The 22,718-nt window shown below is 40.6% G+C and overlaps 2 protein-coding genes across 4 annotated transcripts in view; one reads left to right on the forward strand and one right to left on the reverse strand.

Annotated features, from left to right (window-relative positions):
• The window catches only part of ZZZ3 (zinc finger ZZ-type containing 3), a 55,361-nt gene extending 50,645 nt beyond the window's left edge, over positions 1-4,716 (forward strand). For all 3 annotated transcript variants that reach the window (XM_064720071.1, XM_064720074.1, XM_064720072.1), the window contains exons 11-13: positions 275-409; positions 2,930-3,030; positions 3,399-4,716. In XM_064720071.1, coding sequence (XP_064576141.1) covers positions 275-409; positions 2,930-3,030; positions 3,399-3,543 — 381 coding nt within the window. In that variant the 3' untranslated portion in view covers positions 3,544-4,716. The remainder of the gene's footprint in view (positions 1-274; positions 410-2,929; positions 3,031-3,398) is intronic.
• A 1,770-nt stretch (positions 4,717-6,486) lies between these two features.
• Positions 6,487-22,718, reverse strand: part of AK5 (adenylate kinase 5) — an 83,685-nt gene continuing 67,453 nt past the window's right edge. Inside the window, exons 11-14 of the mRNA XM_064720075.1 lie at positions 20,796-20,959; positions 19,689-19,805; positions 15,704-15,865; positions 6,487-7,875 (exon numbers count right to left, since the gene is read on the reverse strand). Of these exons, the coding sequence (XP_064576145.1) occupies positions 7,768-7,875; positions 15,704-15,865; positions 19,689-19,805; positions 20,796-20,959 (551 nt within the window). The 3' untranslated portion in view covers positions 6,487-7,767. The remainder of the gene's footprint in view (positions 7,876-15,703; positions 15,866-19,688; positions 19,806-20,795; positions 20,960-22,718) is intronic.

Here is a 22,718-nt window from a genome sequence, read left to right on the forward strand (position 1 = left end):
AGAGATAAAGGGAGTTGGATAACTGAGTTCTACTCTTTCAGTCATGGCATGGTGCTTCTCATTGCATTTTACTCTTATCAGTAAAGGTGAGAAGTTAATACTGGATATGAGTGTTATGGTTTTAAAAATATGTTTCCAGTATGTTAGAATAATGCCATCAATTTCTTGAATGCTATTAATCATACATAATGATTTATGGAAACAAATTCATGTCTTACTAGTTACTGTATTCCTAAGTAAGAATATTTTTCTGGCTTTTTTTTACCCTGAACAGGATGAAGAGAGTATTCCAGTAACATATCGAGAGTTACCTGAATACAAAGAACTGTTAGAGTTTAAAAAATTGAAGAAGCAGAAACTCCAGCAGATGCATGCAGAAAGTGGGTTTGTGCAGCACGTGGGATTTAAGGTGAGTGCAAGAGATGTTCTTCTGTTGCTCAGTGGAATGTAGAAGTTTTCCAAGAGAATGTGGTTTGAATTTCCTGAAAAGATTTCATGGAATACAGCAAGTTTTGTTGCTTAGTTTTTGTTCACTGAATCTGTTTTCCCTCATTTTGTTTAAGAAAAACAGCCCACATAATTCAGTCTTTCTGGTGGCTCAGCTTTGACTGAATGCTGATATTATATGGAAATTAATAAACATGCTGTTTTTTTCTCACCACATTATGAAAATACAGCTTGTATTAGATCCTTGTTAAATCATAATAGAATTCCATTTGACACTACATTCTGTTTTGACAGTGATTATTAATAATAATTTTCTGATTATGAGTTTGGAGCAATTTTGCTTCCGCCTGAGGCCAAAGAAGGGACAGAAATTTTGGATAAGAATAATAGATTAAAAATGTTTTTTGTTTTGTAGCAACTTCACAATCTAATCAAGTGATAAATGACAGAAGTTGAAGCAAGGACATAAAACAATGTTCAAGTAAAATTAAGAAAAAAAACCATTAAGTTAAACTGATGTGTTTTCTGAGCAACAACCATTAATAGGCAACATGAAAGAAAGGGCACTCTGGAAATCTTATTTTCTGGTTTGCAAGGGATTTTGTGTCTAACTTGCTACTGTAACTGTTGGAATAGGTTTTTTTTCTTTAGTGTTATGGAGATGGATTTATTTTCTGATACCCATTTGCATAAGAATGCAAGGACAGTTCAAGGTTCAGTTCAAATTGACTGTAAAATTAAGACAGCCTCATCAGTTGATACTGACAGATTTAAGTTATTAGACCACCAAGGTGCTTCTTATTTTTGTTGGTTTTAGTTGGCATGGTATGTTTGGTGTTTCATTTTGTGGGGATTTTTTAAATAAGCATTTTCTTTCCCCCAGAATTTGAAGCTTTAATCAGTCAGACCAGACTTCAACAAACTTCTTTTTCTACATAAAATTATCCTGAGAAATAAATTGACATTACACTGTGTCAAGCATTTAAAGTTTGAAAGTTTCTTTGCATTTGACTTTGATTGTATTATGCATTATAGTAAGCTGAGAAATCAGGTGATTATGGGCTGTTTTCCCTCAGGAACTTCAGTCTGTGGGCTGGACAGACCTTACCTAATAAGCAGCCATTGAGAGCAGATTTGGTTCTGCAGAGCCTTTGGCCTCATTTACTGCACATTATTCAACCTGTGCTTTGAATATTGAATTATTGAATCCCTTGTGGGCTTTTTATGGCTTTCACTGCTATAATATCCAAGCAATTTGCAAATACTTCTTTTCTTTATTAAAAAATGAAAGGCATAGTATTATTTCTGTTTCATAGGGCAGAGGGGAGCTGGAGCATAAAAACTGAGGTCAAGGCTTTCCACTGTCTTGGTCCTCAACTTCAGATAACTGGAGCCAATTTTTCAGTTCTAGCATCATTCTGAAGTTGGTATTTTCAAAGAGCAGCTCTTGGTGTGCTCAGTCTCTGCTCACTCCCAGCCTCACCCTGGAAAAGCATCTGTGCCCAGAGGGGAGCAGCTGTGCAGGGCTTGTGTGAGGTGCTGGTGACCCTGAGTGCCTCGGTGGTGGCGGCAGCAGCTGCTGTGACATTGGGATTCACAGGTGCTGAGACGGCAGTTCAGGTTCTGATGGATGGATAGAGGATGAGCTATGGGAGCACAGGCCTGTTTCCCACATCTGTTTTCCTTTTCAGTCCTGTCCTTCTTCATAGTTCAGGTTTTTTAAAAGTTCTCCTTTGCTGCAAGTCCCATTTTCCTGGTTTCTTTCTTTTGATCAAATACTTTTGCCCCTTTTCTGTACCACTGTGAATTTTTCATCTAGTCTTTCATGTTTTGTTTTATCTTTGATTTTTTTCTCTTCATTCCACACTCTTGCATTTGGGATTAGTTCTTGTCTCCTTGCTCAGTTTTAGTTCCAGACCTCTGTTTCCTGCTCTGAACATGTTATTCCCCTTCCTTCCTGGCCATCTGGCTTTAGTTCCAGCCCACCCATGATGTGTTACTGCATTTCCTGAGTTGGAAAGGGCATCCGTGTGCCCTGATCCACAGCCCCAGCAGCCCAACAAGCTCTGCTTGTCTGGTCTTACTGCTTCCCTCTGCCATGGAAGGGCTGACATTGCATGTGGCTGGGCTTGTGTGAAGCATCCCATCCTTGTGCTGTGTCACAGCAGTTTTGGAGCCACCTGAGGATGAGAGAGTCTGCAGGCAGGGCTGGGCTGCTTTGCTCGAGCAGGGTGGTGCCAAGGTGGGGGCATTTGGGGAGTGGGAAGCAAGGCAAAAGCTTGATGGATCCTCAGGGCTCTGGAGGGCCTCTCCTAAAGAATGAGGACTTCTTTATCCACATGGTGAGGGGAATTCAGCTGTGGGGGCTGGCAGTGGCACAGGGACACACAGAGACTCCCATGGATGAGCTGGTGTGCACTGTAGGCATGGGAGTGCCTCCCTCAGCTGCTGCTTCCTCAGTGCTGTTCCCTCTGCTCCACAGTGCGATAACTGCGGGATTGAGCCCATCCAGGGCGTTCGGTGGCACTGCCAAGACTGCCCTCCAGAAATGTCCTTGGATTTCTGTGATTCCTGTTCTGACTGGTGAGCAGCCTGTGCTTCTACTTGCTATTTGTCATTACATTGAATCTCTGTGCTGCAGAATTGCTATGTAGGGTGGAAATCTTTGCTCCAGCACAGAACACATAGCCTGGTTGAATGAAGTGGAAGATAATTTAGCATCTCTTTGTGGGAGATACATTTTGTAAGCAGATTCTGGATGTATAATTTAATTTTCTTTAATACAGTGGACAAATAGATTTGGTACAGTTAAATAAGGGGGGGAATTAGACTTTATGAATGAACTGCTATCCAGTTTGGTTTAAATCTGTTCATATGATCACTTTTTATGAAAGTTAAATATAAGGAAAGTATTTGACTTTTAAACTGTTATCTTTTTCTTTCCCTTGCAGTCTGCATGAAACAGAGATTCATAAGGAAGATCACCAGTTAGAACCTATTTACAGAGCAGAGACATTTTTAGACAGAGACTACTGCATGTCCCAGGGCACCAGTTACAATTATCTTGACCCAAACTACTTTCCAGCAAATAGATGACATGGGAAGCAGATCTACCAACTTGGGTTTACTATCCTCTTTGAAAAATAACAATGGCACCATTGTTAATTCTGTGCACATTTTGGAAAGACTCTGCTTTCCCTGAAATGTCACTCACAGCATGACAGCTTCCTGGGTGTACTTGTCAAACTACAGCTTTGAGCTGTCATGGTTCTAGATCACTGAACAGCAGCTGAACATTCCTAGTGTGCAGAAGGTTTCACTGGGAGACTTTTCTTTCACCACATTAGTCACTTTTAGGTGGTGAATCTAAACAAAAGAAACACATACAAAAGGGTGAGCCAGAAATGAGAGCACACATTAAAGATAGAGTAAATTCCAAAGGCTTTGAAGAACTTGGTTATAATGAGATCCAGAGGAGATGAAGTATTTATATAAAAACAGTTTAGTAGCTTGCAGTTTTGTTGTGAAATAGTTTTCAGCACAGTAACTGACTTCTTTAGGCAAGGTTTTAACCAATGACAGTGTTTGCTTCTAGGCTGTACTCTAAAAATACTCACTGTCTCAGCAATGGTTGGCTACGGGCCTTTATTAAATCGGAGCTGCTTAATCATGTTGACCTTCAATTTTAAAATTTTTTTTTTAAAACCACAACGAACTCTATTTACCAACAGTGAAGCACTACAGGGGGCAACTGTGGCATTGCTTCCTTAACCAGCTCATGGTGTGTGAATGTTATAAAATTGTCACTCAGATATATTTTTTAAATGTAATGTTATATAAGATGATCATGTGATGTGTACAAAATATGGTGAAAAGTGCCAGTGCTAGTAACTGTGTAAAGTCTCTAATACTCAACATTTACTCCTTTAAAATAAAATACACAGCCTTCTGCCTCTGTATTTGGAGTTGTTAGTGCAACTCGTCAAAGAAAACTGCCTAATATAAATCATATATATGGTAATAATTTTTCCTCTTTTGTAGTCTGCACAAGATCCATGAAAGATTGTATTTTTATTACTATTTAAACAGTGATTAAATTTAGCCTGAGCAGTGAGCAAGGGTTCACATGCATTCTTTTATACTGCTGGATTTTGTTGTGCATCATTTAAAACATTTTGTATGTTTCTTCTTATCTGTGTATACAGTATGTTCTTAAATAATGTTCAATTGTCAGGAGAACTGTGAGAAATAAACTATGTGGATACAGTCTGTTTATATATAGAATGCTTGCTGTGACTTCCTTTCTGTGTAGTTCTGACTCTTTAATCAGGATGGAAAGTTTGGACAGGACCTTTGGCTCGGTCACCCAGCGCCGCCTGTGCCGCTCCGGCCGGCAGGATTAGCATTCCAGTTCTCTCCTCCTCACTCACAGACTTCTTTGTCAGACCACAGAAAATCCAGATTTTAGTAGCCTTGGTACAGTGTATACCATTGTCTGAGAAGCTTTGTAATTATTGTGACATATTTTACTTAATATATTTTTTATTGAAATGTATAGCTTGTGATTCAGAAACACTTGATTATTTTATAACTGTAATAGACTTCCAGTTGCTTTGAAGCTAGAATACTCAGAGCAATTAGCTAGAAAACAAACTAATTTGACTTCAAAAGATGGCAATAGGAAGGATAATTGGCTGGCTGCACCTAGTAACTTTAATTATAAATTGATCAGTATTTTTGCAGTAACTTTAGGTGTAGCTATTTTTTGCTTCAGAAGAAAGAATGTAGGCATTTAATCTATTTAGAAAGTAATACAGTACAGTTACTAAAACACTGAGCAAGTATCATATGTAAGAGTATCTCACATATCTCGTATACTTAGATAAATTTAATATACCTTAAAAAACACAACACAAAACTCCCGTGATGTATTTTAGTTTTAATTGGAAAAGATACTGCTCTGAGAGGCTTTCTAAGACCATGAAAATATGCTTTCCACATCATTCATGGTCTTTATAGGAAACTAGAGTTGGTGAAGGTATATTATCGGGAAGAGGATCTGTGGTAACATTAATTTTCTGTTTGTATCCTGAAAAAATTATGGGAATAAAATAAGAAAAGTAAATTAGCGAAAATACTCAGTCATCAGTTTAGGATAGCTTGGAAAGAACAAAAGATCTTGGTATCCTTGGAACAAGGTTGGAAGCCAAAGGATAATTTCAAGTCTGAATCACTCAAGAGTGTCTTGGATAAGTCCTGTTTTATTGAATATGTATAAATATTAATGTTTCCCTATGCATGCATATGCAGCTATTGTTCCTGCATACATTATGAACGTATGCAAATAGGTATCTAATGCACATAACACCAAATCAAGCATGGGATTTTTTTGGTTTTTTACACAGAAAAGACAGAAGAAGCAGAAAGAAAAATTAAACTGAAAGTGTATGGATAATAATTTTTGTAATTCGATTTAAAAAACCCCAACAAAATAGCAGCTGATTGTTGCCTTTGTTCCCATCCTGCACAAGTGTGAGACTCCACACTTTATAACTTCTACTGTAATTAAATATCATAGAAAATACTCCAGAAAACCTACCCAGATGAATTTGCAACTTTGTGGTAACTGCAGAGTGTTCTTTTAAAAAGCAGCAGCAGCAGCTGCTGGTGCACGGGGCTGGTGTGGGCGGAGCTGCCCTGCCCTGGGGAGCTGCTGCTGCTGCTGTTCCATGGCACTGGCTGGAGCTGGAGAAGCACTTCCAGAGCACCAGAGGTAAATGTAGGCTATAGAAGCACCCAGGAAAGAAGGAACATCCATGATGTGAAGGATAAGAACAAAACGTAAAACAGACCCTAAAAAATAATTGAATTGGCATCTACAGGGCCAATGCTAAGGAAGAAAAGGAAACAGAAGAATCTGCCCTGGTTGGAAAAAGGACATACTCTGTAAGCATGCTGATTTGAGCTATATTTTCAAGTCATGTACTGTGCTTTGAAAAGGATTAAACCCACATATACTGTAACAGAAATCACTACTCCTCATTTTTGTACATGTTTTATTTGTATTGTCTTCATTACAAGAAAGGTAACTTTAAAAATGCAAATCTGCTGCATTAAGTACACCTTTGACAGCACAAGCAATCATGCAACCCACTTTCACTGTAAATTCATCCAGTAGTTCCAGTAAGAGGATGCAGTTACTTTACAGCAATGTCAAACAAGCTTTTATTTAGCTGTCAGTATACCAAAGAAACTCCACAATATTTTAGTTAACCTTAACAGAAATACAATAGCACTTTTACAGACTTTTTTGCAGATTACAGATAAATGGCTTACTAAAGGTGCAAGCAATATGAATTAAATAATCCCTGACATTTTCCTGTTTTTTTGGTTTCCCACCCCACCACACCTTCCCAAGTTTTGGCAATGCCAGTACAAGACAACAGATGATGATCTGAATTTTGCATTTGAAATACTTCCAAAGTGAAATTTAGAGATGACATGAGATGTTCTGGCTCAGAACCAACTTTACATATGGACTTTAATAGCTATAGCACAAGTGCTGTTAATATGGATCATTACTGGACTGCACATTTAACTATACAATACAATAATCATTCTCAGCTCACAAAACTGGGAAGTCAGTTACAAAATCATAACATTCCCAGCAGAAGACAAGACTGTCTCAAAAATGGTGTCTGCTTCCCAATAATGGGTTGACAGACTTCCACAACATTCAGCTGTATCTTCAGTGAATTTTTCTCCTTGCAACAGTGTTCTGGGCATGTGTGAAAAGGTTATTTTAACTTGTAGCTTGAGTGATTCCAGCTCCCTTAGAGCTGCATGTTACAGAGAAGAGGTTTCAGGCACTAAAGCCCAAGAACAAGCTAAGTGATACCACAAAAATTAATACTGTTAATAAAAAAATAATAATCAATGGGAAACTTGTGTGCAATAACCCTACTGTCAGTCTGCTGGACAGTGACTGGGGTGGGTGGGGAGCTCCCTGCTGGCCAGGCACTGCCCCCTTTCCCATGGAATGTGTGTGACCATGAAACACAAAACCAGAGCTGCTGCTCACCTTGCTGCTTTTAACCCATGAAGAGCAAACACCCAAGAAATCAAAATACAGTTCTCAGAGTGGGCTTAGCATTCAGACCACTTTCTGTTGGGTGTACTCTCAGAACTAAGATTTCATCTAGGGTAACATGCCACGTGCACAAATTCCAGATAGCTCTCAAGGAAGCAGCTCTGCTTTGACCAGCAAATCATGGCTGTGGGGTGCACGTGGGCAAGGCTGGGTACACACCTCACACACCATTACTGCATTTCTGGTGAAAAAAATGCTGCCTCTTCCTTTTTCAGAAAAGAGTCAATTGTCTTGCAGATTTCCAGGAAAACATCCTCCTGTGTTCCTTCTGCATCAACCTGTGAAGCACAAAAAAAACCAGTTTTGATTAAGTTACACAGAGTTATCTCAGAATCTAAACACTGCAATAAAAAACTGTTCTAATATAAAATGAAGTTGTTCTGCTTCATGGTAGAAGCATTCTAATGTAGAGGAGCAGCTTAATAAACCAGATTACTGATTTTGTTTCCACAGATTTCTGTAAGAAGGTTCTGCAGGCTGGATTGTCTGTAGCAAAGTACATCAGCCAAGTGAGGGAGTTTCAGGCACTCATGTTTTAAAGCGAAGTTACACCTGATGCAGAACAGATGCCAAGGGCTCTTTGCCCATCACTCCAACCTGGCGAGGTCCTGAAGGGCTGCACAGCACTCTGGGTTTTGGCCACTCCTCAGTAATTTAGCAAATCAATGAATTCCAGTGCATTTGTATTTGGTGAGCTGGTTCTGGTTTTATGACATCCTTTGCCCCTATCTTTTATAAGGGCACTGCTTTTGTGGTATAAGAACTCAACTTTCATTGAAGCAATTTTTTTCTTGAGCATCCCAAAGATTCAGTTATCTGACCAAGCTATTTTTCATTACTGTACTTCACAAAAACAAGATGAATTTGCACTCCTGTGCTGAAGATGAGAGAGCTGCATTTCAGCAGAGAGGAATGGCACTTGCAGCCAGTAATACTTGTCTGTGTTCCCTGGAAAACATGAGGCAGAACTGAGCTGTTCTGAGCAAGGAGTTTCATGTCCATCCCATGCTGTGCCACCTGAGGAAGGAGAGCTGTCTTCAGCCCTCACAGCAGTGACAGAAGCAGCTTTCACACTGGCTGTGTACTCCATGCAGATGCTTCTGCTGATTATTCCTTTCCTCAAATGCCTTCTGATATCTGGTCTTTACACAAAAGCAAGATTCTTCTCTGCTTCTCCATGCTTAATCTTTCATTCATGCATGACATGAAGTTTGCACAATATTAAATGGACCAATGTCAACTTTGTGAAAGGATCTTTTCCTGAACTGCATTTTCATCTCCAAGTTGCTGACTAGAAAGCCAGACAATTGTAGTGTTTGAAGGGGACATACCTGCCCATAATACTTTCTGCCATCTCTGGTCTGCAGGAGAATTAAGGGAGTTTCATGTTCAAATAAATGTATTTTTAAATAGGCCAAGAAATTCTGCTCAGATATGATGTTGTCTTGCAGCCAGCTCCTGTACAGCTGACTGCAGTCCATGTACATCTAAGTCCCTCGGTGCTGAGTTTTGTGTGGGAGTCAGCAGCTGCTCCCTGCAGAGCTCCAACAGGGACTGCAGGCGCTCTCCAGAGCTTGGCTTTCACTCCTGGTGGCACCTGCAGATGCTGAGAAGTTCGGTCCCGGTTGCATCCTGTGGGAAGTGCTGGCACATCTCACCAGCCAGAGCTCCAGCACTGGGTACCCAGCCAGGCCAGCCTTCAGGAGCCCTGCCTGGGCCTGTCCCCTTTGGGCTCACTGCAGGGGTGTGTGACAGTGGGAGCTGAGCTGTGCTCGGTGCCCTGTCCCCTTTGGGCTCACTGCAGGGGTGTGTGACAGTGGGAGCTGAGCTGTGCTCGGTGCCCTGGCCACCTCCCTTGGCCCCCTCACTGCCCTTCATGGTGCTGGTACTGGTGCTGCTGGTGCTGCACATCTTTCAGAAGTGTTTAGAAGTGGGGGGTACTTACTAGCAGCAAAGAGAAAACAGGGATGATGAACCATTCTGAACCAAATGTCTGCCTTCTCCAGTTATAACAAAACCAGCAACTCCCATCTCAGCTGCTATCAGACACCTTGTTTGGCCTGTCTCAACTGCCAAGACAACTATTTTCATATGGCCATCCCACAGGAAATATACTGCATGCAGGGGCAAGGCCAGAGCCACTTCAAAGCTCTCATCTTAATATGTATTATTATTATCTTTTTATTTCATAAGTACTTCTGCATTGTCTAACTGATCTAATCTTACAAACACAGCTGATTGCCACTGGCTTTTTGGTGACCTCTTTAGAACTGGGACTGCTACTTATGTCTAGATCTAGGGAGTTGTGATGAAGAATTAGTTCTGTAAGCATGGAAACACCACTCTTTATGATGGGCTGGAATGCTGACTTCCTAGCAGCACAATAAAATATGGATGGGCCTGACTAATGACAGCCCCAGTGCTTCCCATTCTGGCCTCCTAAATAACAAAGGCCCAATTCATAAAACTAACTAAACATTGTGGCACAAAACTAACTTAATGTGCCAATAATTCACATCTAGTACTACAGTAATTCAACAACACTCTCAGCGGCTCCAGAGAAAAAACTGTGAATTTCTCTTCCTCAGATTCTAACAAACCTCATAAATTAGACCTGTTTTCAAGGTTATTTAAGGCTGACTTCTCATAAAACAAGATCCATATACAGTTTTCCACAGTTTTGAAATGCAGCTATGGCCTTTGGTAACTTCCAATACAGAGAAATTTAATGAGCTCATATGAAAAACTACTGGAGTAACCATCCCTATAGTACAATATTGCTTCTTTTGTCATTAAAATCAACCAATTAAGTTTTCTGTCAACAAATCTACCTTTTTGTAGGTTTTGAAATTTAGAGCTCTAAACATATACTGCCACTGAGGAGAACCTGAGTGTCTGTAGAGAGGGTGGCTGAGGACAGACTCTGGAATGAACTCAGTACTTAGAAGCCTCTTACTGAAGGTCAGTCAAGCTCAGCTGTGTTGTCACTAACATTTACGTCTTTGTCACTAGAGTGTGTTAGAAAATCTCTCTGAGACTGTGCAGGACCTGGTTCTCACAGCAATGGATCAAGCTATGTAAATCCACACACTGCCCTAGACCTATTCATATTAGACATGCAGTTTCTGCTGTTTTATCCATGATCCCCTGCTAATGCTTCTGATGGATCTTTCTAGATCAGTTTCTCATCTAATGGGCCACAAAGCACCAAGGGGGGAATAGAGAATCACTTGTGCCTTTGTTCCCCACATCCTTATCTATCGGGGTTAATGGGCCTCTGAGAACCTTTCAAAAGATGGAAATAAACCACATAACTGCTCTCGCTATTACCATTGATTACCCCTCCCTCCCCACAGGCACTCAGAATGGCATCAGCCAGGGAAGGCTCACAAGTGGAAAACGGGGAGAGGGTGGATGGTCACATTTTCTATGATAATGGTTATGGAAAATGTGGCTGCAAGTGGTTTTAGAAAGAAATAGAACAGCACTGAGAAAAAAAATAATGAAAGAAAATAAGTACAGAAAAAACAAACTCCTGTTGGATTTTTAGGCTAAGCTTTCATAGCATGTGATCTGAAAGAGTCAAAGTTTTTGGGCACCCTTAATCCTCTGCTCTGCCCTGCTTGGCTTATTTGTTATAATCATGCCCTTTTCCTCAGACTTTGAACAGGAAACTTGTATGTAAGACACCTACCAGGTGTCTTATGTTAGCTTAGGTAGGATCAGGGTTTTCTTGCTTGACTACCAAGGCATTGCTCTTCTCTTTTACTTACTACCCTCCTACACACTGTCACTTCAAAAAAGCTTTAAAGGATGAGTCAGATATTAAAAACAATCTTTTTCCCCCCTCCTTTTCTTCTCAGTTGAGAGAGAGCCATATATTCAACGGGATTTACATTTTGCCATGTCAAAACACAAGTAGGTGTCTACTAACTTTTCAGATGCACTTTTCTGTCCAGGTGCCTTGGAACTCACTGAGAAATAGATTTCAAACCAACAGTGTCTACCTGCTTACTGCTACTATAATGCATTTTGTTTCATTTCATTTAATGCCATTTATCTGAAGCACCTGATCCTCACGGAAGCAGGCAGCTTGCAGGCAGTGTTTTAGAGAGCACAGCTTTCAGCCCTTGCATCTCCAGTACAAGGTCTTTAATGAAAAGCAGCTACGTGCAGCTCCTTAGGTGGGTGTTCTGGAACTGACTGCAAAAGAAATTACGGGATATTAAATCCCCAAAACATGAATATAAAAAAAAATTGAAAAATTTCTAATGTGTTAGTCTCAACTACTTTACCTTCCAGAACACAATTTAGAAACTGAATGCCTCAGCAGAAAAGTGAGGACACTCTTGCCTTTGCCCTTCATTCTTCAGTCAGTTCATCTTCCCTTGCAAATATGTACACAGTTCTTCATCTCAGCAGGCTGCTGGAAGGATTGCTGTTCTTTATTCCTGTCAGGTTTACAGGTGTTTCATCTGCACCCCCAGCCTTCACCCTCTGTCCATGCATGCCTCAAGCCTCCAGTGCTGAGCAGAAACACAAAGAGGGAATCTTGGCTAAAAGGAAATTTCCAACACAATCCCCATATTTTGTCAGCTTCACCAGGTCACTGTTCTTGTTCAGAGGTCAGCAGAATGGAAAAATGTTCCAGTTCCACATATCACATTAATTAGTTATGAATGCACCTATGCACAATCACTCCAGGTTGGGGAAAGTCAGAAAATCCTGGAGGATTAAAGTGGGAGTGCTGTTACAACCATATACCTTTGTCTCTTCTGTGCAAGTAAAGCAGGGAGAGAATTCCCAATGAGTGCAGAGCAAGCCAGGTCAGAGCTGAGTTTTTCTGTCTGCACTGTGTTTGTCAGACTCCATCCAACCATGCCTTAAAGCCTGTTCCAAATGGAGTAAAGCATTTTTACTCTGTGTTCCAGTGCACAGAGTAAGAAAGCTCCTTTGACACTGTACTCTCACCACACCTTGATGTGGTGTGACAAATCAGTTCCTCCTCTGCTCAGTGCACAGCCAACATCTAATTCCCACACCAGACCTTTTACTGGCCTTCTGCCCAGGACTGAATTTTACATTTGCATATTTAATCAGCCTGAAAACCTTTGGAGTGGATAGGACAAGTTAAATACATCCCACTGTTGTCATGTGCTGTTCCCAGTCTGTGGGAAATTTTGTCCAGTCCTAAATTTAGATTTTAAACTGGAGATATTAAGTTACACCAATATGCCAACCCCATTTTCTTGTTGCACAAGTCTATTTCTGGTTTTCTTTTCTGTGGCCAGGTGGAGATGGGTGCTATAGTCAAGCCCTATAAAACATGATCACTTACACAATTAATACCTAGAATTTAGTGGTCCATAGCCACACACTGCAGTCAGCTGGCTAGAAAAGGTTAATGCTAAATCTTTGTGGAAGTTAGCAGGATTTAGACTTCAATATTCCTCTAGAATCTCAACACCCACTCCTCTGCATGCTTAGAAAAGTGCATTGCTGCAATCCCAAGGGACATAAAGCTCACGTGGGCCTTTCACTGAAGAGCTGCTTCTGTTGAAAAACCAAACCTAGGCAGGAATCAAAGACTCTTTAAGACTCTTCTTCTCCTCCTCTCTTAAACAGCTTCTCTTCAGATGCTTTGGCCATTGCTTATCCTGGGATCACAGACTGATCTAGGTCACCAAATAGCACCTTCATAAAGGCATTGCTTCCCTGGAGCTCTTGGATCCCACAGTTTGCCTAAGGAAAAGAGTACACTAGCCTCTGATCTGTGGTTACATGAGGCCCATGGGCGATTTAAAATAAATCCAGGAATACCGATGAGAATTTATTTGAAGGGGTTTTCATATCAACACTGCTAAATTAACTGGTGACTTTGTCTGAAATGGATAGGAAACACACACAGCTCTCTCAGGAAACAGAGTTATAGAGGCAGCAGCATCTCCATGGCAGCACTAACATCTTCAGCCAGCTTTGGTCAGTGTCGGAGAGTGATAAACCCTCTTAGGAATGAACAAATCCCCAGCACTGAAAATATGTGATGTTTTAATTAAAATGGGAAAGAAAAATATTAAACATGTTAGACTGCCTCTAGGTAAAGTCTCAGTCTTCTGCGTGCATGATATTACAAATTTTAAAAAAACAAAGACTATTTTAGCCTAGCCTGCACCAAAAAAAAAAAAGCAGTCAGAAATTATATTTGGTATATTTGATCAGAAGTTATTATTATTAGTTTTTCTTCTTTCCACCTGAATTTCCTTTCATCATTCAGAGAACATTCAGAGTGGCTGCTAATGTCAATGCTTGGCTGGGTGTAAAATCTGTTTCTATAAATAAGAAACCAACCCCATGTCCTGGGAATTGCAAGCTTCCCCTTGACTCTGCTTTCTTCAACACATGCAGCTTAAATGTATTCACCACTAAAATAGTTTTAAAAGACATTTCCCACAATAACGTTTATAAAGCTGATTTTACAGAGCATTCATACTCAATGATTCCACCTGGAATATGGATATATGGTAAACACCACATTCACCAGAAGCAAGTTCAGACAATGTACAGACACTGTGAGTAAAAGCAGTGTAGACATAGCAAAGCACAGGTATTTTCTAACATGCAAACACACAATGTCAGCTTCCCCAAAACTAATGGTACAAGTACAAATCACATATCCAGCTGTGACCCACAGATTTGGCAGGTTCCTTGAGGAGCTAATGAGCTAGCAGCTTTCAAGAAAGGACTACATGCTTTGCCATTATGTAGGGGACAGAGCAGGAACTTACAGCAGAAGCATTAAGGAAGGGCAAAGAAAGTGCATGTCGTGAGAAATGAGGCAGACCATGACTGCAAAATCTGTGTGAAAGTATTAAGTGCAGTTTCACTCTCTTTGGGGCTGTCACTTCCCTGATGCTTCAGAAAGGGAAACACTGTGGTAGGCACAGCTCCCTGGAATAGGATAGTGAGACAGAGAGCTCTGTTTTCCTTGGCATTGTGCTGTGTTGCTGTATTGTGTATTGTACTGAATTCTTAGCACATCCTTGCAATTTTGGCAAGATAGCTTCTCAAAGTAAAAACAAATAAACCACATAAGCCTTTGTAAGCCTAAAGATTAAAAGTAAGCAGGAATTTTTTTCTGATACTTAGGCTTTGTCTTATGTGCATTTACTGTTGGGGTAAGGAAAGGCCGCAAATCAGAACTCTTCCTTGGAGTATCACTTCTCTCAGCATTGTGTCATCCTGACCTGCCCTCAGGTCAGGATATTGGTGCATGAATTAGCTACACATTCCTCTTTTGGGAACTTTGCAAAGGAGAAAAGTTTGGGGCAGGTGATTTTCATGTTTGCTACGGCCCATCGAAAAAATAGATCCCATAATATTTCCAGAAACTGTTATTGGATTCTTTCTCTTTTAGGACAAGACAGAGCAGTTGGACTAGATGGTTCTGCAGCTGAACTAAGGGACAGTTTGCCATGACAGAGCAGAGAAACAAAGAAAGAAAAAACCCCAAAATCCTATGTAAATGAGTCTCCAGATGTGCCAGCTAAGTGCACTTTTTTCCTGTTTCTCTTGAAGTATTGATTATAGAATAAAAAGAATGCTTAAAATATCACATCCTGAGCAGGTGCAAACCAAGGCAATTCATTGAAATGAATATAACTATTTATTCCAGCCCAAAAAATCTCTCTTGTATGAAGGCCTGTTTTCTTTCAGGATATACACTGACAGTTTTGAAAATTTTACTAAAGGGCTTTGGATTAACATAATCCTTCATCCTAATTCTGAAAGCCCTTATATAGTAATACGTCCTAATACTTGAAGAAAAGCTTTCTAGAATTTATTTTAAATAAGTGATTCTACACAGATGAGTTATTGATTCAGGATATGTTCTCTGACTAAGGATAAATCTGGGGTTTTATTCTTTCAAACTGTACTGTGGAACTCACAAGTTTGCAGAAGTTGCAAACAAACCAGGGAATTATAAAATGAGAACAACTGAAAAGTGTGGGAACAGTTCACAAATGGTGACATGTCAGTGTTTTCCAAATACCGCTAATATAGTTGAAGTAAAAAGCAATAATTTAATTTAAAAGGTCAATTATTTACCTTGCATAACTGTGTCCTGCTTTCATAGTATGCAATCAGAGGGTTTGATGCTTGATAGTAGCTTTCAATCCTGTCCTCGGTGGTTTCAGTGTTCTCAGAGCTCTGACTGCTCATGGTTTCTGCAGAACACTCCAGGCAGAGCACGAGCTTTGGTTCCCCAATCTAGAGACCAAAGAAAACAACAAACACTCAAAGCACTGGCCCAGCAAAAGAGATTTTGTTTGGAAAACACCAAAACAGTCACCAAGGAATTTGTGAGTGAATGGTATTTGTCTATGGGGAAATGATGCTTATCAACAACCACCCCTCACTGTGGCAGCACTAAGGGATGCCAGCACTGAGGAGCAAGGCTGTGCTTGCCTGGGCTCTACACAGAGAGACAAGAGATGGGATCTGACAAATTCTGCCTGCTTGGACTCAAGAGTGTCAGTTCATTATTTGCTGGATGCAAACAGTACAGGACTTATGCAACACTTGACTCAGTTATATTTGTAGCCTTTTTGTTGTTCAATGTGTGAAAAGGGAGTGGTAAACTTAGCTTAGTATTTCAAGATGCAGTAGCAGGAAATGTTCACATAAAAGTGTACCCACTTGAGATGGAAATGAGTAACAACAGGCTCAGGGACACCATCAAATATTCACAGGAATACATCCTGTGGATTACTTTATGTCACACAGTATTTTGGACATGCAAACATGTCCTTGTTTGCAGTGTACCCACACCATTCCTCCCCATGCTGCAAAGGAGGGATGTGATACATTTCTCTGCATTTTCAAATTGGCAAGTAATTTCCAAATTCTGTGGGAAGCTGGTCATTTAATGCTGTTTGGCTAGTGCCAAAGTAGTCATGAGGGAGAGTCTGTCCTTTTCTCTAATAAAAATAAATACAGATTTATTTATTTTGATTCTTAGGCCTGGAAAAGGTCATAAATAATCGTCTCTTTCTACATTTGATCATAGATATTGCAGTATATTATGGGGAAAAAAGAAATGGCAAGAAGGAGCAAAATGTTCTTTACGGTATTTCAGGAGAGAGCCAAAAGTTCTAAACACAAATCGTCATCATTCTCTCCCTGAAATACTCAAAAATATGTATGTCATTTAGCACAAATCTTGGAATGCACTGTCATGCACCCTGCTCAGGCACAGAACTTTCTGACACAAGATTTTGTATGAGCAAAACCTGCTGGGCTGAGTCCAAAGCCATAAATTCCACTGTCTCAAGCAAAAGAAAGGTGTTACAGGATCAGTGGGGAAAAGAAGTTTATTTTTCCATGCAATTATGTATTTAATCCTTCAATGACATGCTCAGTCTTTTTCTCATTCCTTCCCTTTCCAGCAGGGATCTGGAAAACACTTTTTTAGGAAAAAGTGTGAAGTTTTGGAAAAAGATTACTTCACACTAGTGACAATTACAAAATCATATTTTTACCATGCCTACAGTAAAGAAAGTCTAAATGACTGATATATGGCAATTGTCATTGTTATCTTTGTTGACAGCCCCCAAAGGCAGAAATATTCTAAAGGTAAATATTTCCTGTCAGGGCTTCTGCATTTGACTGAGGATGTCTGGACTGTGTTGACCTTTCTACTACCCTTAATGACTTTCTAGGAGAAGGTGAAGCCAAGGGATTATGTCAGACAGTTCAATGACAGGCTTTTATCTACCCATTTTTTCCACACAGAAAACATTAATGCAATTAGCTGTAGCAGCACTGAGTTTGGGGATTAAAAAAGCCAACAAGGCAGTTTTAATAGTGCAAGAGACATAGAGAATTTAAAAAAAAGGTGTGGGCTTAATCAATGATTTAAACAAATGCCCTTTTTGTATAACTGGATTAGGATGGTGAGAAGTTATTTCCTCCCAGTTTTAAATGAGGAATTCCATGGTCTGTTCTAAATTATAATAGAATAAATGGGAAATAATTCCTTTTATCAGTTGTATTGTCACCTTACAAGGAGGATATGAAGGACTCTACTGACTGATAGGATCAGATAATAGGTTCTTGCTTGATACACTCAGTCTGATTTGCTTTTGAAAAATGTACATGATTTTCTTAGAAGTTTCAGTATTGCTGTCTGGAATTCAAACCATTGCAGAAATATCTTTCCTCCAAACTAAAATCCACAAAAAGTTAAACTAATGCGCTTATCAGGTATTACAGCAATTTTTGCTACTTTTTAAAAAATTATGATTTTCCTGACACAATTTAGCTTAAATAATACATACCAAACAAGTCTAATGTTTTGGGTCTTTACTCTGTCTCACTGGGTACATCCTGCCTGGTGCTGTGGAATATATAATTTTAAAATGTTTTTTCATTTTGTAGAAAGACTGAGGAGGGAACAAAATTTTGTGCTTCTGTAGAATTATGGCTGGGTAAAAATACAATTGCATCATAGAAGGGAATTGGGTAAAACTGGCTGGAGAATCAGCTGTTTCTACATATCTCATTCTGTTTATGAGTCAAGCTCTGAAACATAAGCATTATTCTTGATGTCTTCTAAATAGAACAGGTCTTTGTTAACAATTATAAAGCTTTTCACATATAATGTAGATATGTAGCACTATTCATCTGTACTTTGCTGCCACTAATTAGTAAGGCCTGATGTGCACCTTTTTTCATTCAGTTATAATTTAAGAACTTCTCATCGCCCTTTGGAAAGAACTGCAAAGCATTATCTCAAAAACGACTCATTGTAAAAAACTTCACAGTTTTACTGAGCAGCTCACAGCCAGCCTCTGGAAAGTGGATACAAGGCACAACAGGGGGCACTTAGCACATTCAAAACAGTCACTTGAAGTCCTTGTCTTTTACTCCAAATGCCAAATGCAGTCCAGCATCTTTTGCTGCTTTCAGGGAACTGAAGGAGCTCTGCTTCAGCCTGGGATGCATTAGGACTTACTTGCCTGCAATACCTCAGTGCAGGACACCCCAACCTCTAAACCCCACTTCATAATATAGAGGAGTGTCCACAGGACAGCAAGATGTATGCCTGCCAGAGAAACAGCACTGCTGAAATAGTTCCTCCTTAGACACAAAATGAGAGAAATCTCCAGCATCTTTTTAATAGCCTACAGCATTTTATTAAAGGGACTAGTAAGTCAACATTTCTTTGAATGACTTCTATGGCAAATCTCATTGCTCATTATTTCGTCTGGCTTATGATGCCTAAATCTTGCTAGGCTTTTATGGTAATCAGCTAAATAAATAAAGCAGCTAAAGGCTGAGTGAGAAAAGAGGGGATTCACTGTTTTATAAGGTAATAAAGTTTTATCAGTTTTATTACCTTATAAACTTGTTTAGGACATTTTTGGAGTGTAATATGATGTAACATATACTAACTATTATCCCTAATTCACCACTTCTTTTCTCCCAAGCCCTGGCAGATTCATTCACAGGCTCAGACAGAGTATTTCCTGCAGGCTGAGAAATGCACGGCTGAGGCTTCTCACGAGGTCTCAGCACATACTGGGGAAATCGAGAGCTCTCGGAGCTGCCACGCAGGCACTTGCAGAACGCTCTTTTTATGGCTGTGCCACCTGTTACCCACCACAAAAATTAAATCTGGGTTTGGCTGCTGCAAGTGACAGCAAGCTTTAGCAGAGCTGGCTTACTGGTAATAAATATTAACTGTGAAGATACATACTTTTATGATTGTGCATCAGATTTTCATCAAAAGTACAGCATTATCCACTAGAACCAGAAAACTGGTTCTAAAATGATGTTTCCCCCAAATGTTTCGGGTTTACATTAAATTTAGATAAAACCAGCTTCTACTTCTCTTTGTATCCTAGATTCCTTGTAGGTAAGGGCAACAGTTAAATTTGCTACACTGATGGGGTGCCAAAATTTCAGTGATCAGCAGCACAGCTCTCCTGGATTGGCTTTTTACACATCCCTGCTGCAATCAGCTGAAGAGAGGGACTGAAGCAGCACCAGAATTACAGGAGTTACAGCAGCATTACAGTTGTATGGTCACCTTGCTCTCAAACTCTTCTGCATCTTTCAGCTCTTGGGGATACCCATCAATCAGAAATCCTTTTGTGTCCCCTAGCTTGGAAACCATGGCTTCCTTCAGTAGCTCCAGAACAATACCCTGTATAGGAAAGAGAGGGAATTAGTTGGTTAATTAAAAAGAAAGATTGATACCTTTGTTTGTTGCACTGGCTTTAGTTCTACACCCTTGACAACGGCTCTGTGAATGCAGTTGTTTTTCTTGTCCTGCAGGCAGCAGGGCACCCTGCTTTTTATTCTCTCAGGACCGGCTATGCCACACAAATCTGATGTTGCAATCCACCCAAGATTTCCCAAAATACCTTCCAGATAGGTCAGAATATTTCATAGTTTCAAAATGAATGTTAATACCTGTGAAACTCTAGAGCACCGCTGCAGCATTTTCCAATCTGATTGCATTTTGCTATGTCACTGGTGTAATTACATTACATGGAAAGTGACCCCATCTGACCAAACACACTGAAGAGCAAAGCAATCAAAATCAAGCCTGAGCACAGCTTTTAGTTTCCCCTGAGCAAAATTTCCCAGTATCTTTCATTAACAAACACATCCTCTGACCTAGCTGCAGTTGCTGAATACCCACCAAGAGTTGGGACTGTGGACCTGCCATGTAAAAGCCAGGTCCAGCTGAGAACAACCCCCTCTGCCTTCACAATCTCCATTAAGCTGCAGTCCAGCTACTCTGGGATGTCAGCCAGCTCTGCAGGGAACTGCTGCAGGTACTGTAATTTAAAATAGCTGCCAGGAGGACCAGCTCTGAATCTGAAATGTAACGCTATAAAAAGGACATAAAGTTTCTGTTTCCTGTACTTACACTTACATTTTGCAATGCATCTGTCTCACTGTATTTCATGTCTGATTTATTGCCTATGTGAAACATAAAGAAATACTGGCACTGAAAAGGGAAACAAGTGCCACGTATTTGGCAAAGAGGAAATGTCTCCCTGAGGTTACAGATTAATTTTACTGAAATGGGAACCATCAGCTCCAGTATCTATTTCACTGGTTTAGACAATATACCTACCACTGCCTTTGTTTAACCATTAGAACCCCAAATAAAACCATCACTCACGCCAGGCACAGGTTCACCACATTCCACAATGTCTTTGATCAATTTACTTCTCTCTGATAATGACAATAATTCATTTTGGAGAAGGTCACTAGTGGACAGGTGAGTAAATCCATATTTCTTGGCTAACTGTTCACATTGGCTACCTTTGCCAGAGCCAGGCCCACCTATGTGAGGGAAAAAATACCTAGAATTAGAAAAGAACAAAGATGTCGCAATTTTCAAACTATACCCACCAAGAAAATGGGAGGAAATTGATGACACTGTTTTGCAATTTTTAATTTTTTTTTTTTAAGAGAAATTGTCTACAGTAGAACAAGTCATATACATATGATACAGCTTCAGTGAACCCTTCTGATACAGCTACAGTGCTGACTCAAAAATGTCTTGAAGTTGAAGGAGTCACAACAGTGTGAAATCTCTAACAGAGGAGAACCTGTTCCTAAAACACCATTAGCATGTAAAGGAAAAACATGAAACAGCCTGTGGAAAAGGGTATTTCACTCTGCACTCGCTCAGTTTGACAGCTGCAACAAATCGCAGCAAGTAACGTTCACTGCAGCCCCGTGAGGGGAATAACGACGAGCGCCCACCTGCCCCTGCCCACAGGAGCTGTGGGAGAGAGCGCCAGGAGGGGAAGGGCACTGACCCGGGAATGCTGGGGGTGTCCTCCTGGCAGGAATGGCTCCTCCAGCCCCCTGCTTCCCTTGGCCAGCCAGCAGCCTCCAGCTGAGAGCCCAGAGCTCTGCCTGTGCCACTCTGCAGGTGCTGCCTGGCCCAGCTCCTCCATGCCGGCGGCCGCTTCTCCCTCCGCTCCAAGGCCGCGACATGGAAGCCATGGCCTGGAAGGCCATGGCATGGAAGGTCTCTCTCTTCAGGCTCCTGCTGAGGCATTGCAGCCACCTCTGCCTGGCTGGAGAGAGGGACAGCCCACGGAACCTTCTGGAAGCCGCTTGCCAGGTGTCCCAGCGCGGTGCCTTCAGCGCCGCCGGCACAGCTGGGGCGAGGCCCTGAGGCACCATGGCGGTGCCAGGGCATGGCGGGCAGGAAGGTCAGTTCCTGCCGGGAGTTTGTGGAGAAACCCTCACTGCTGTAGCAGCAATTCTGCAGCCTCTGATGGATCTGTTCAGAAGATCTACTGCGGTAGGAGGTAATTACAACCTTGGAGGGAGACAATGCTCAAACTCTTTTCAGTAGGGTTTTTTCAGCAGGTGACCTGTGTTATTTATCAACTGCTGGGACTTGCAGGTAGGGCTACACAGCTGTGCTCTGTGCATTTAAGATGCTAAAAATATGAGGCTTTCCTGTTTCCTTATCCTTCCCCAAACAATTATAGGAATAACACGTTCGCAATAGAACGATTTTAGCACCGTCTCTTGCCTCACTTGAACTTTCTTCTAACTTTTGCATTCAATGTAAGAAATAATTGCTGAGCATATAATTTTCAGAGAAATTACAGTACTGTAGCTGAGACTAAAAATTGGGTCACAAAGGAGTAGCATCAAAGGAAGAGGTTTGTGTTCTGTGATGTGGAGTCTTTTTACTTCAGCTTCACAAGGAGAATAAGCAGCCTGTGGTGTGAGAATCACACCTGTGCTATAATTTTTCTACAACTATCTTTGTTGCAGGCTTATCTTCTGGCCAATGTGGGTTGCATCTTGTTTTTCTGTTGCCATAATCTGAAGAACATTATTGTTTTCTAAAAACACTAGTTGAAAGAAAACAAGGAAAAAATAGGAGTGGCTATAAAGAAACAGATGTAACAAAATTACAGGCAAATTACTAGTAATGAATCCCTTAAATATCAGAGTGGCAATTAATAGTATTTCTGGCCTGTTTTGGGCTTTTTTAGCTCAGGAAGTTTGTTTACACATTTTGTCTTCTGGCCTTGAGTATGCTAACAGTGCAGTAATTTAATCCTATTTA

This window comes from Zonotrichia leucophrys, chromosome 8, assembly GCF_028769735.1.
Source record: "Zonotrichia leucophrys gambelii isolate GWCS_2022_RI chromosome 8, RI_Zleu_2.0, whole genome shotgun sequence".
In the NCBI taxonomy this organism is placed as follows: Eukaryota; Metazoa; Chordata; class Aves; order Passeriformes; family Passerellidae; genus Zonotrichia; species Zonotrichia leucophrys.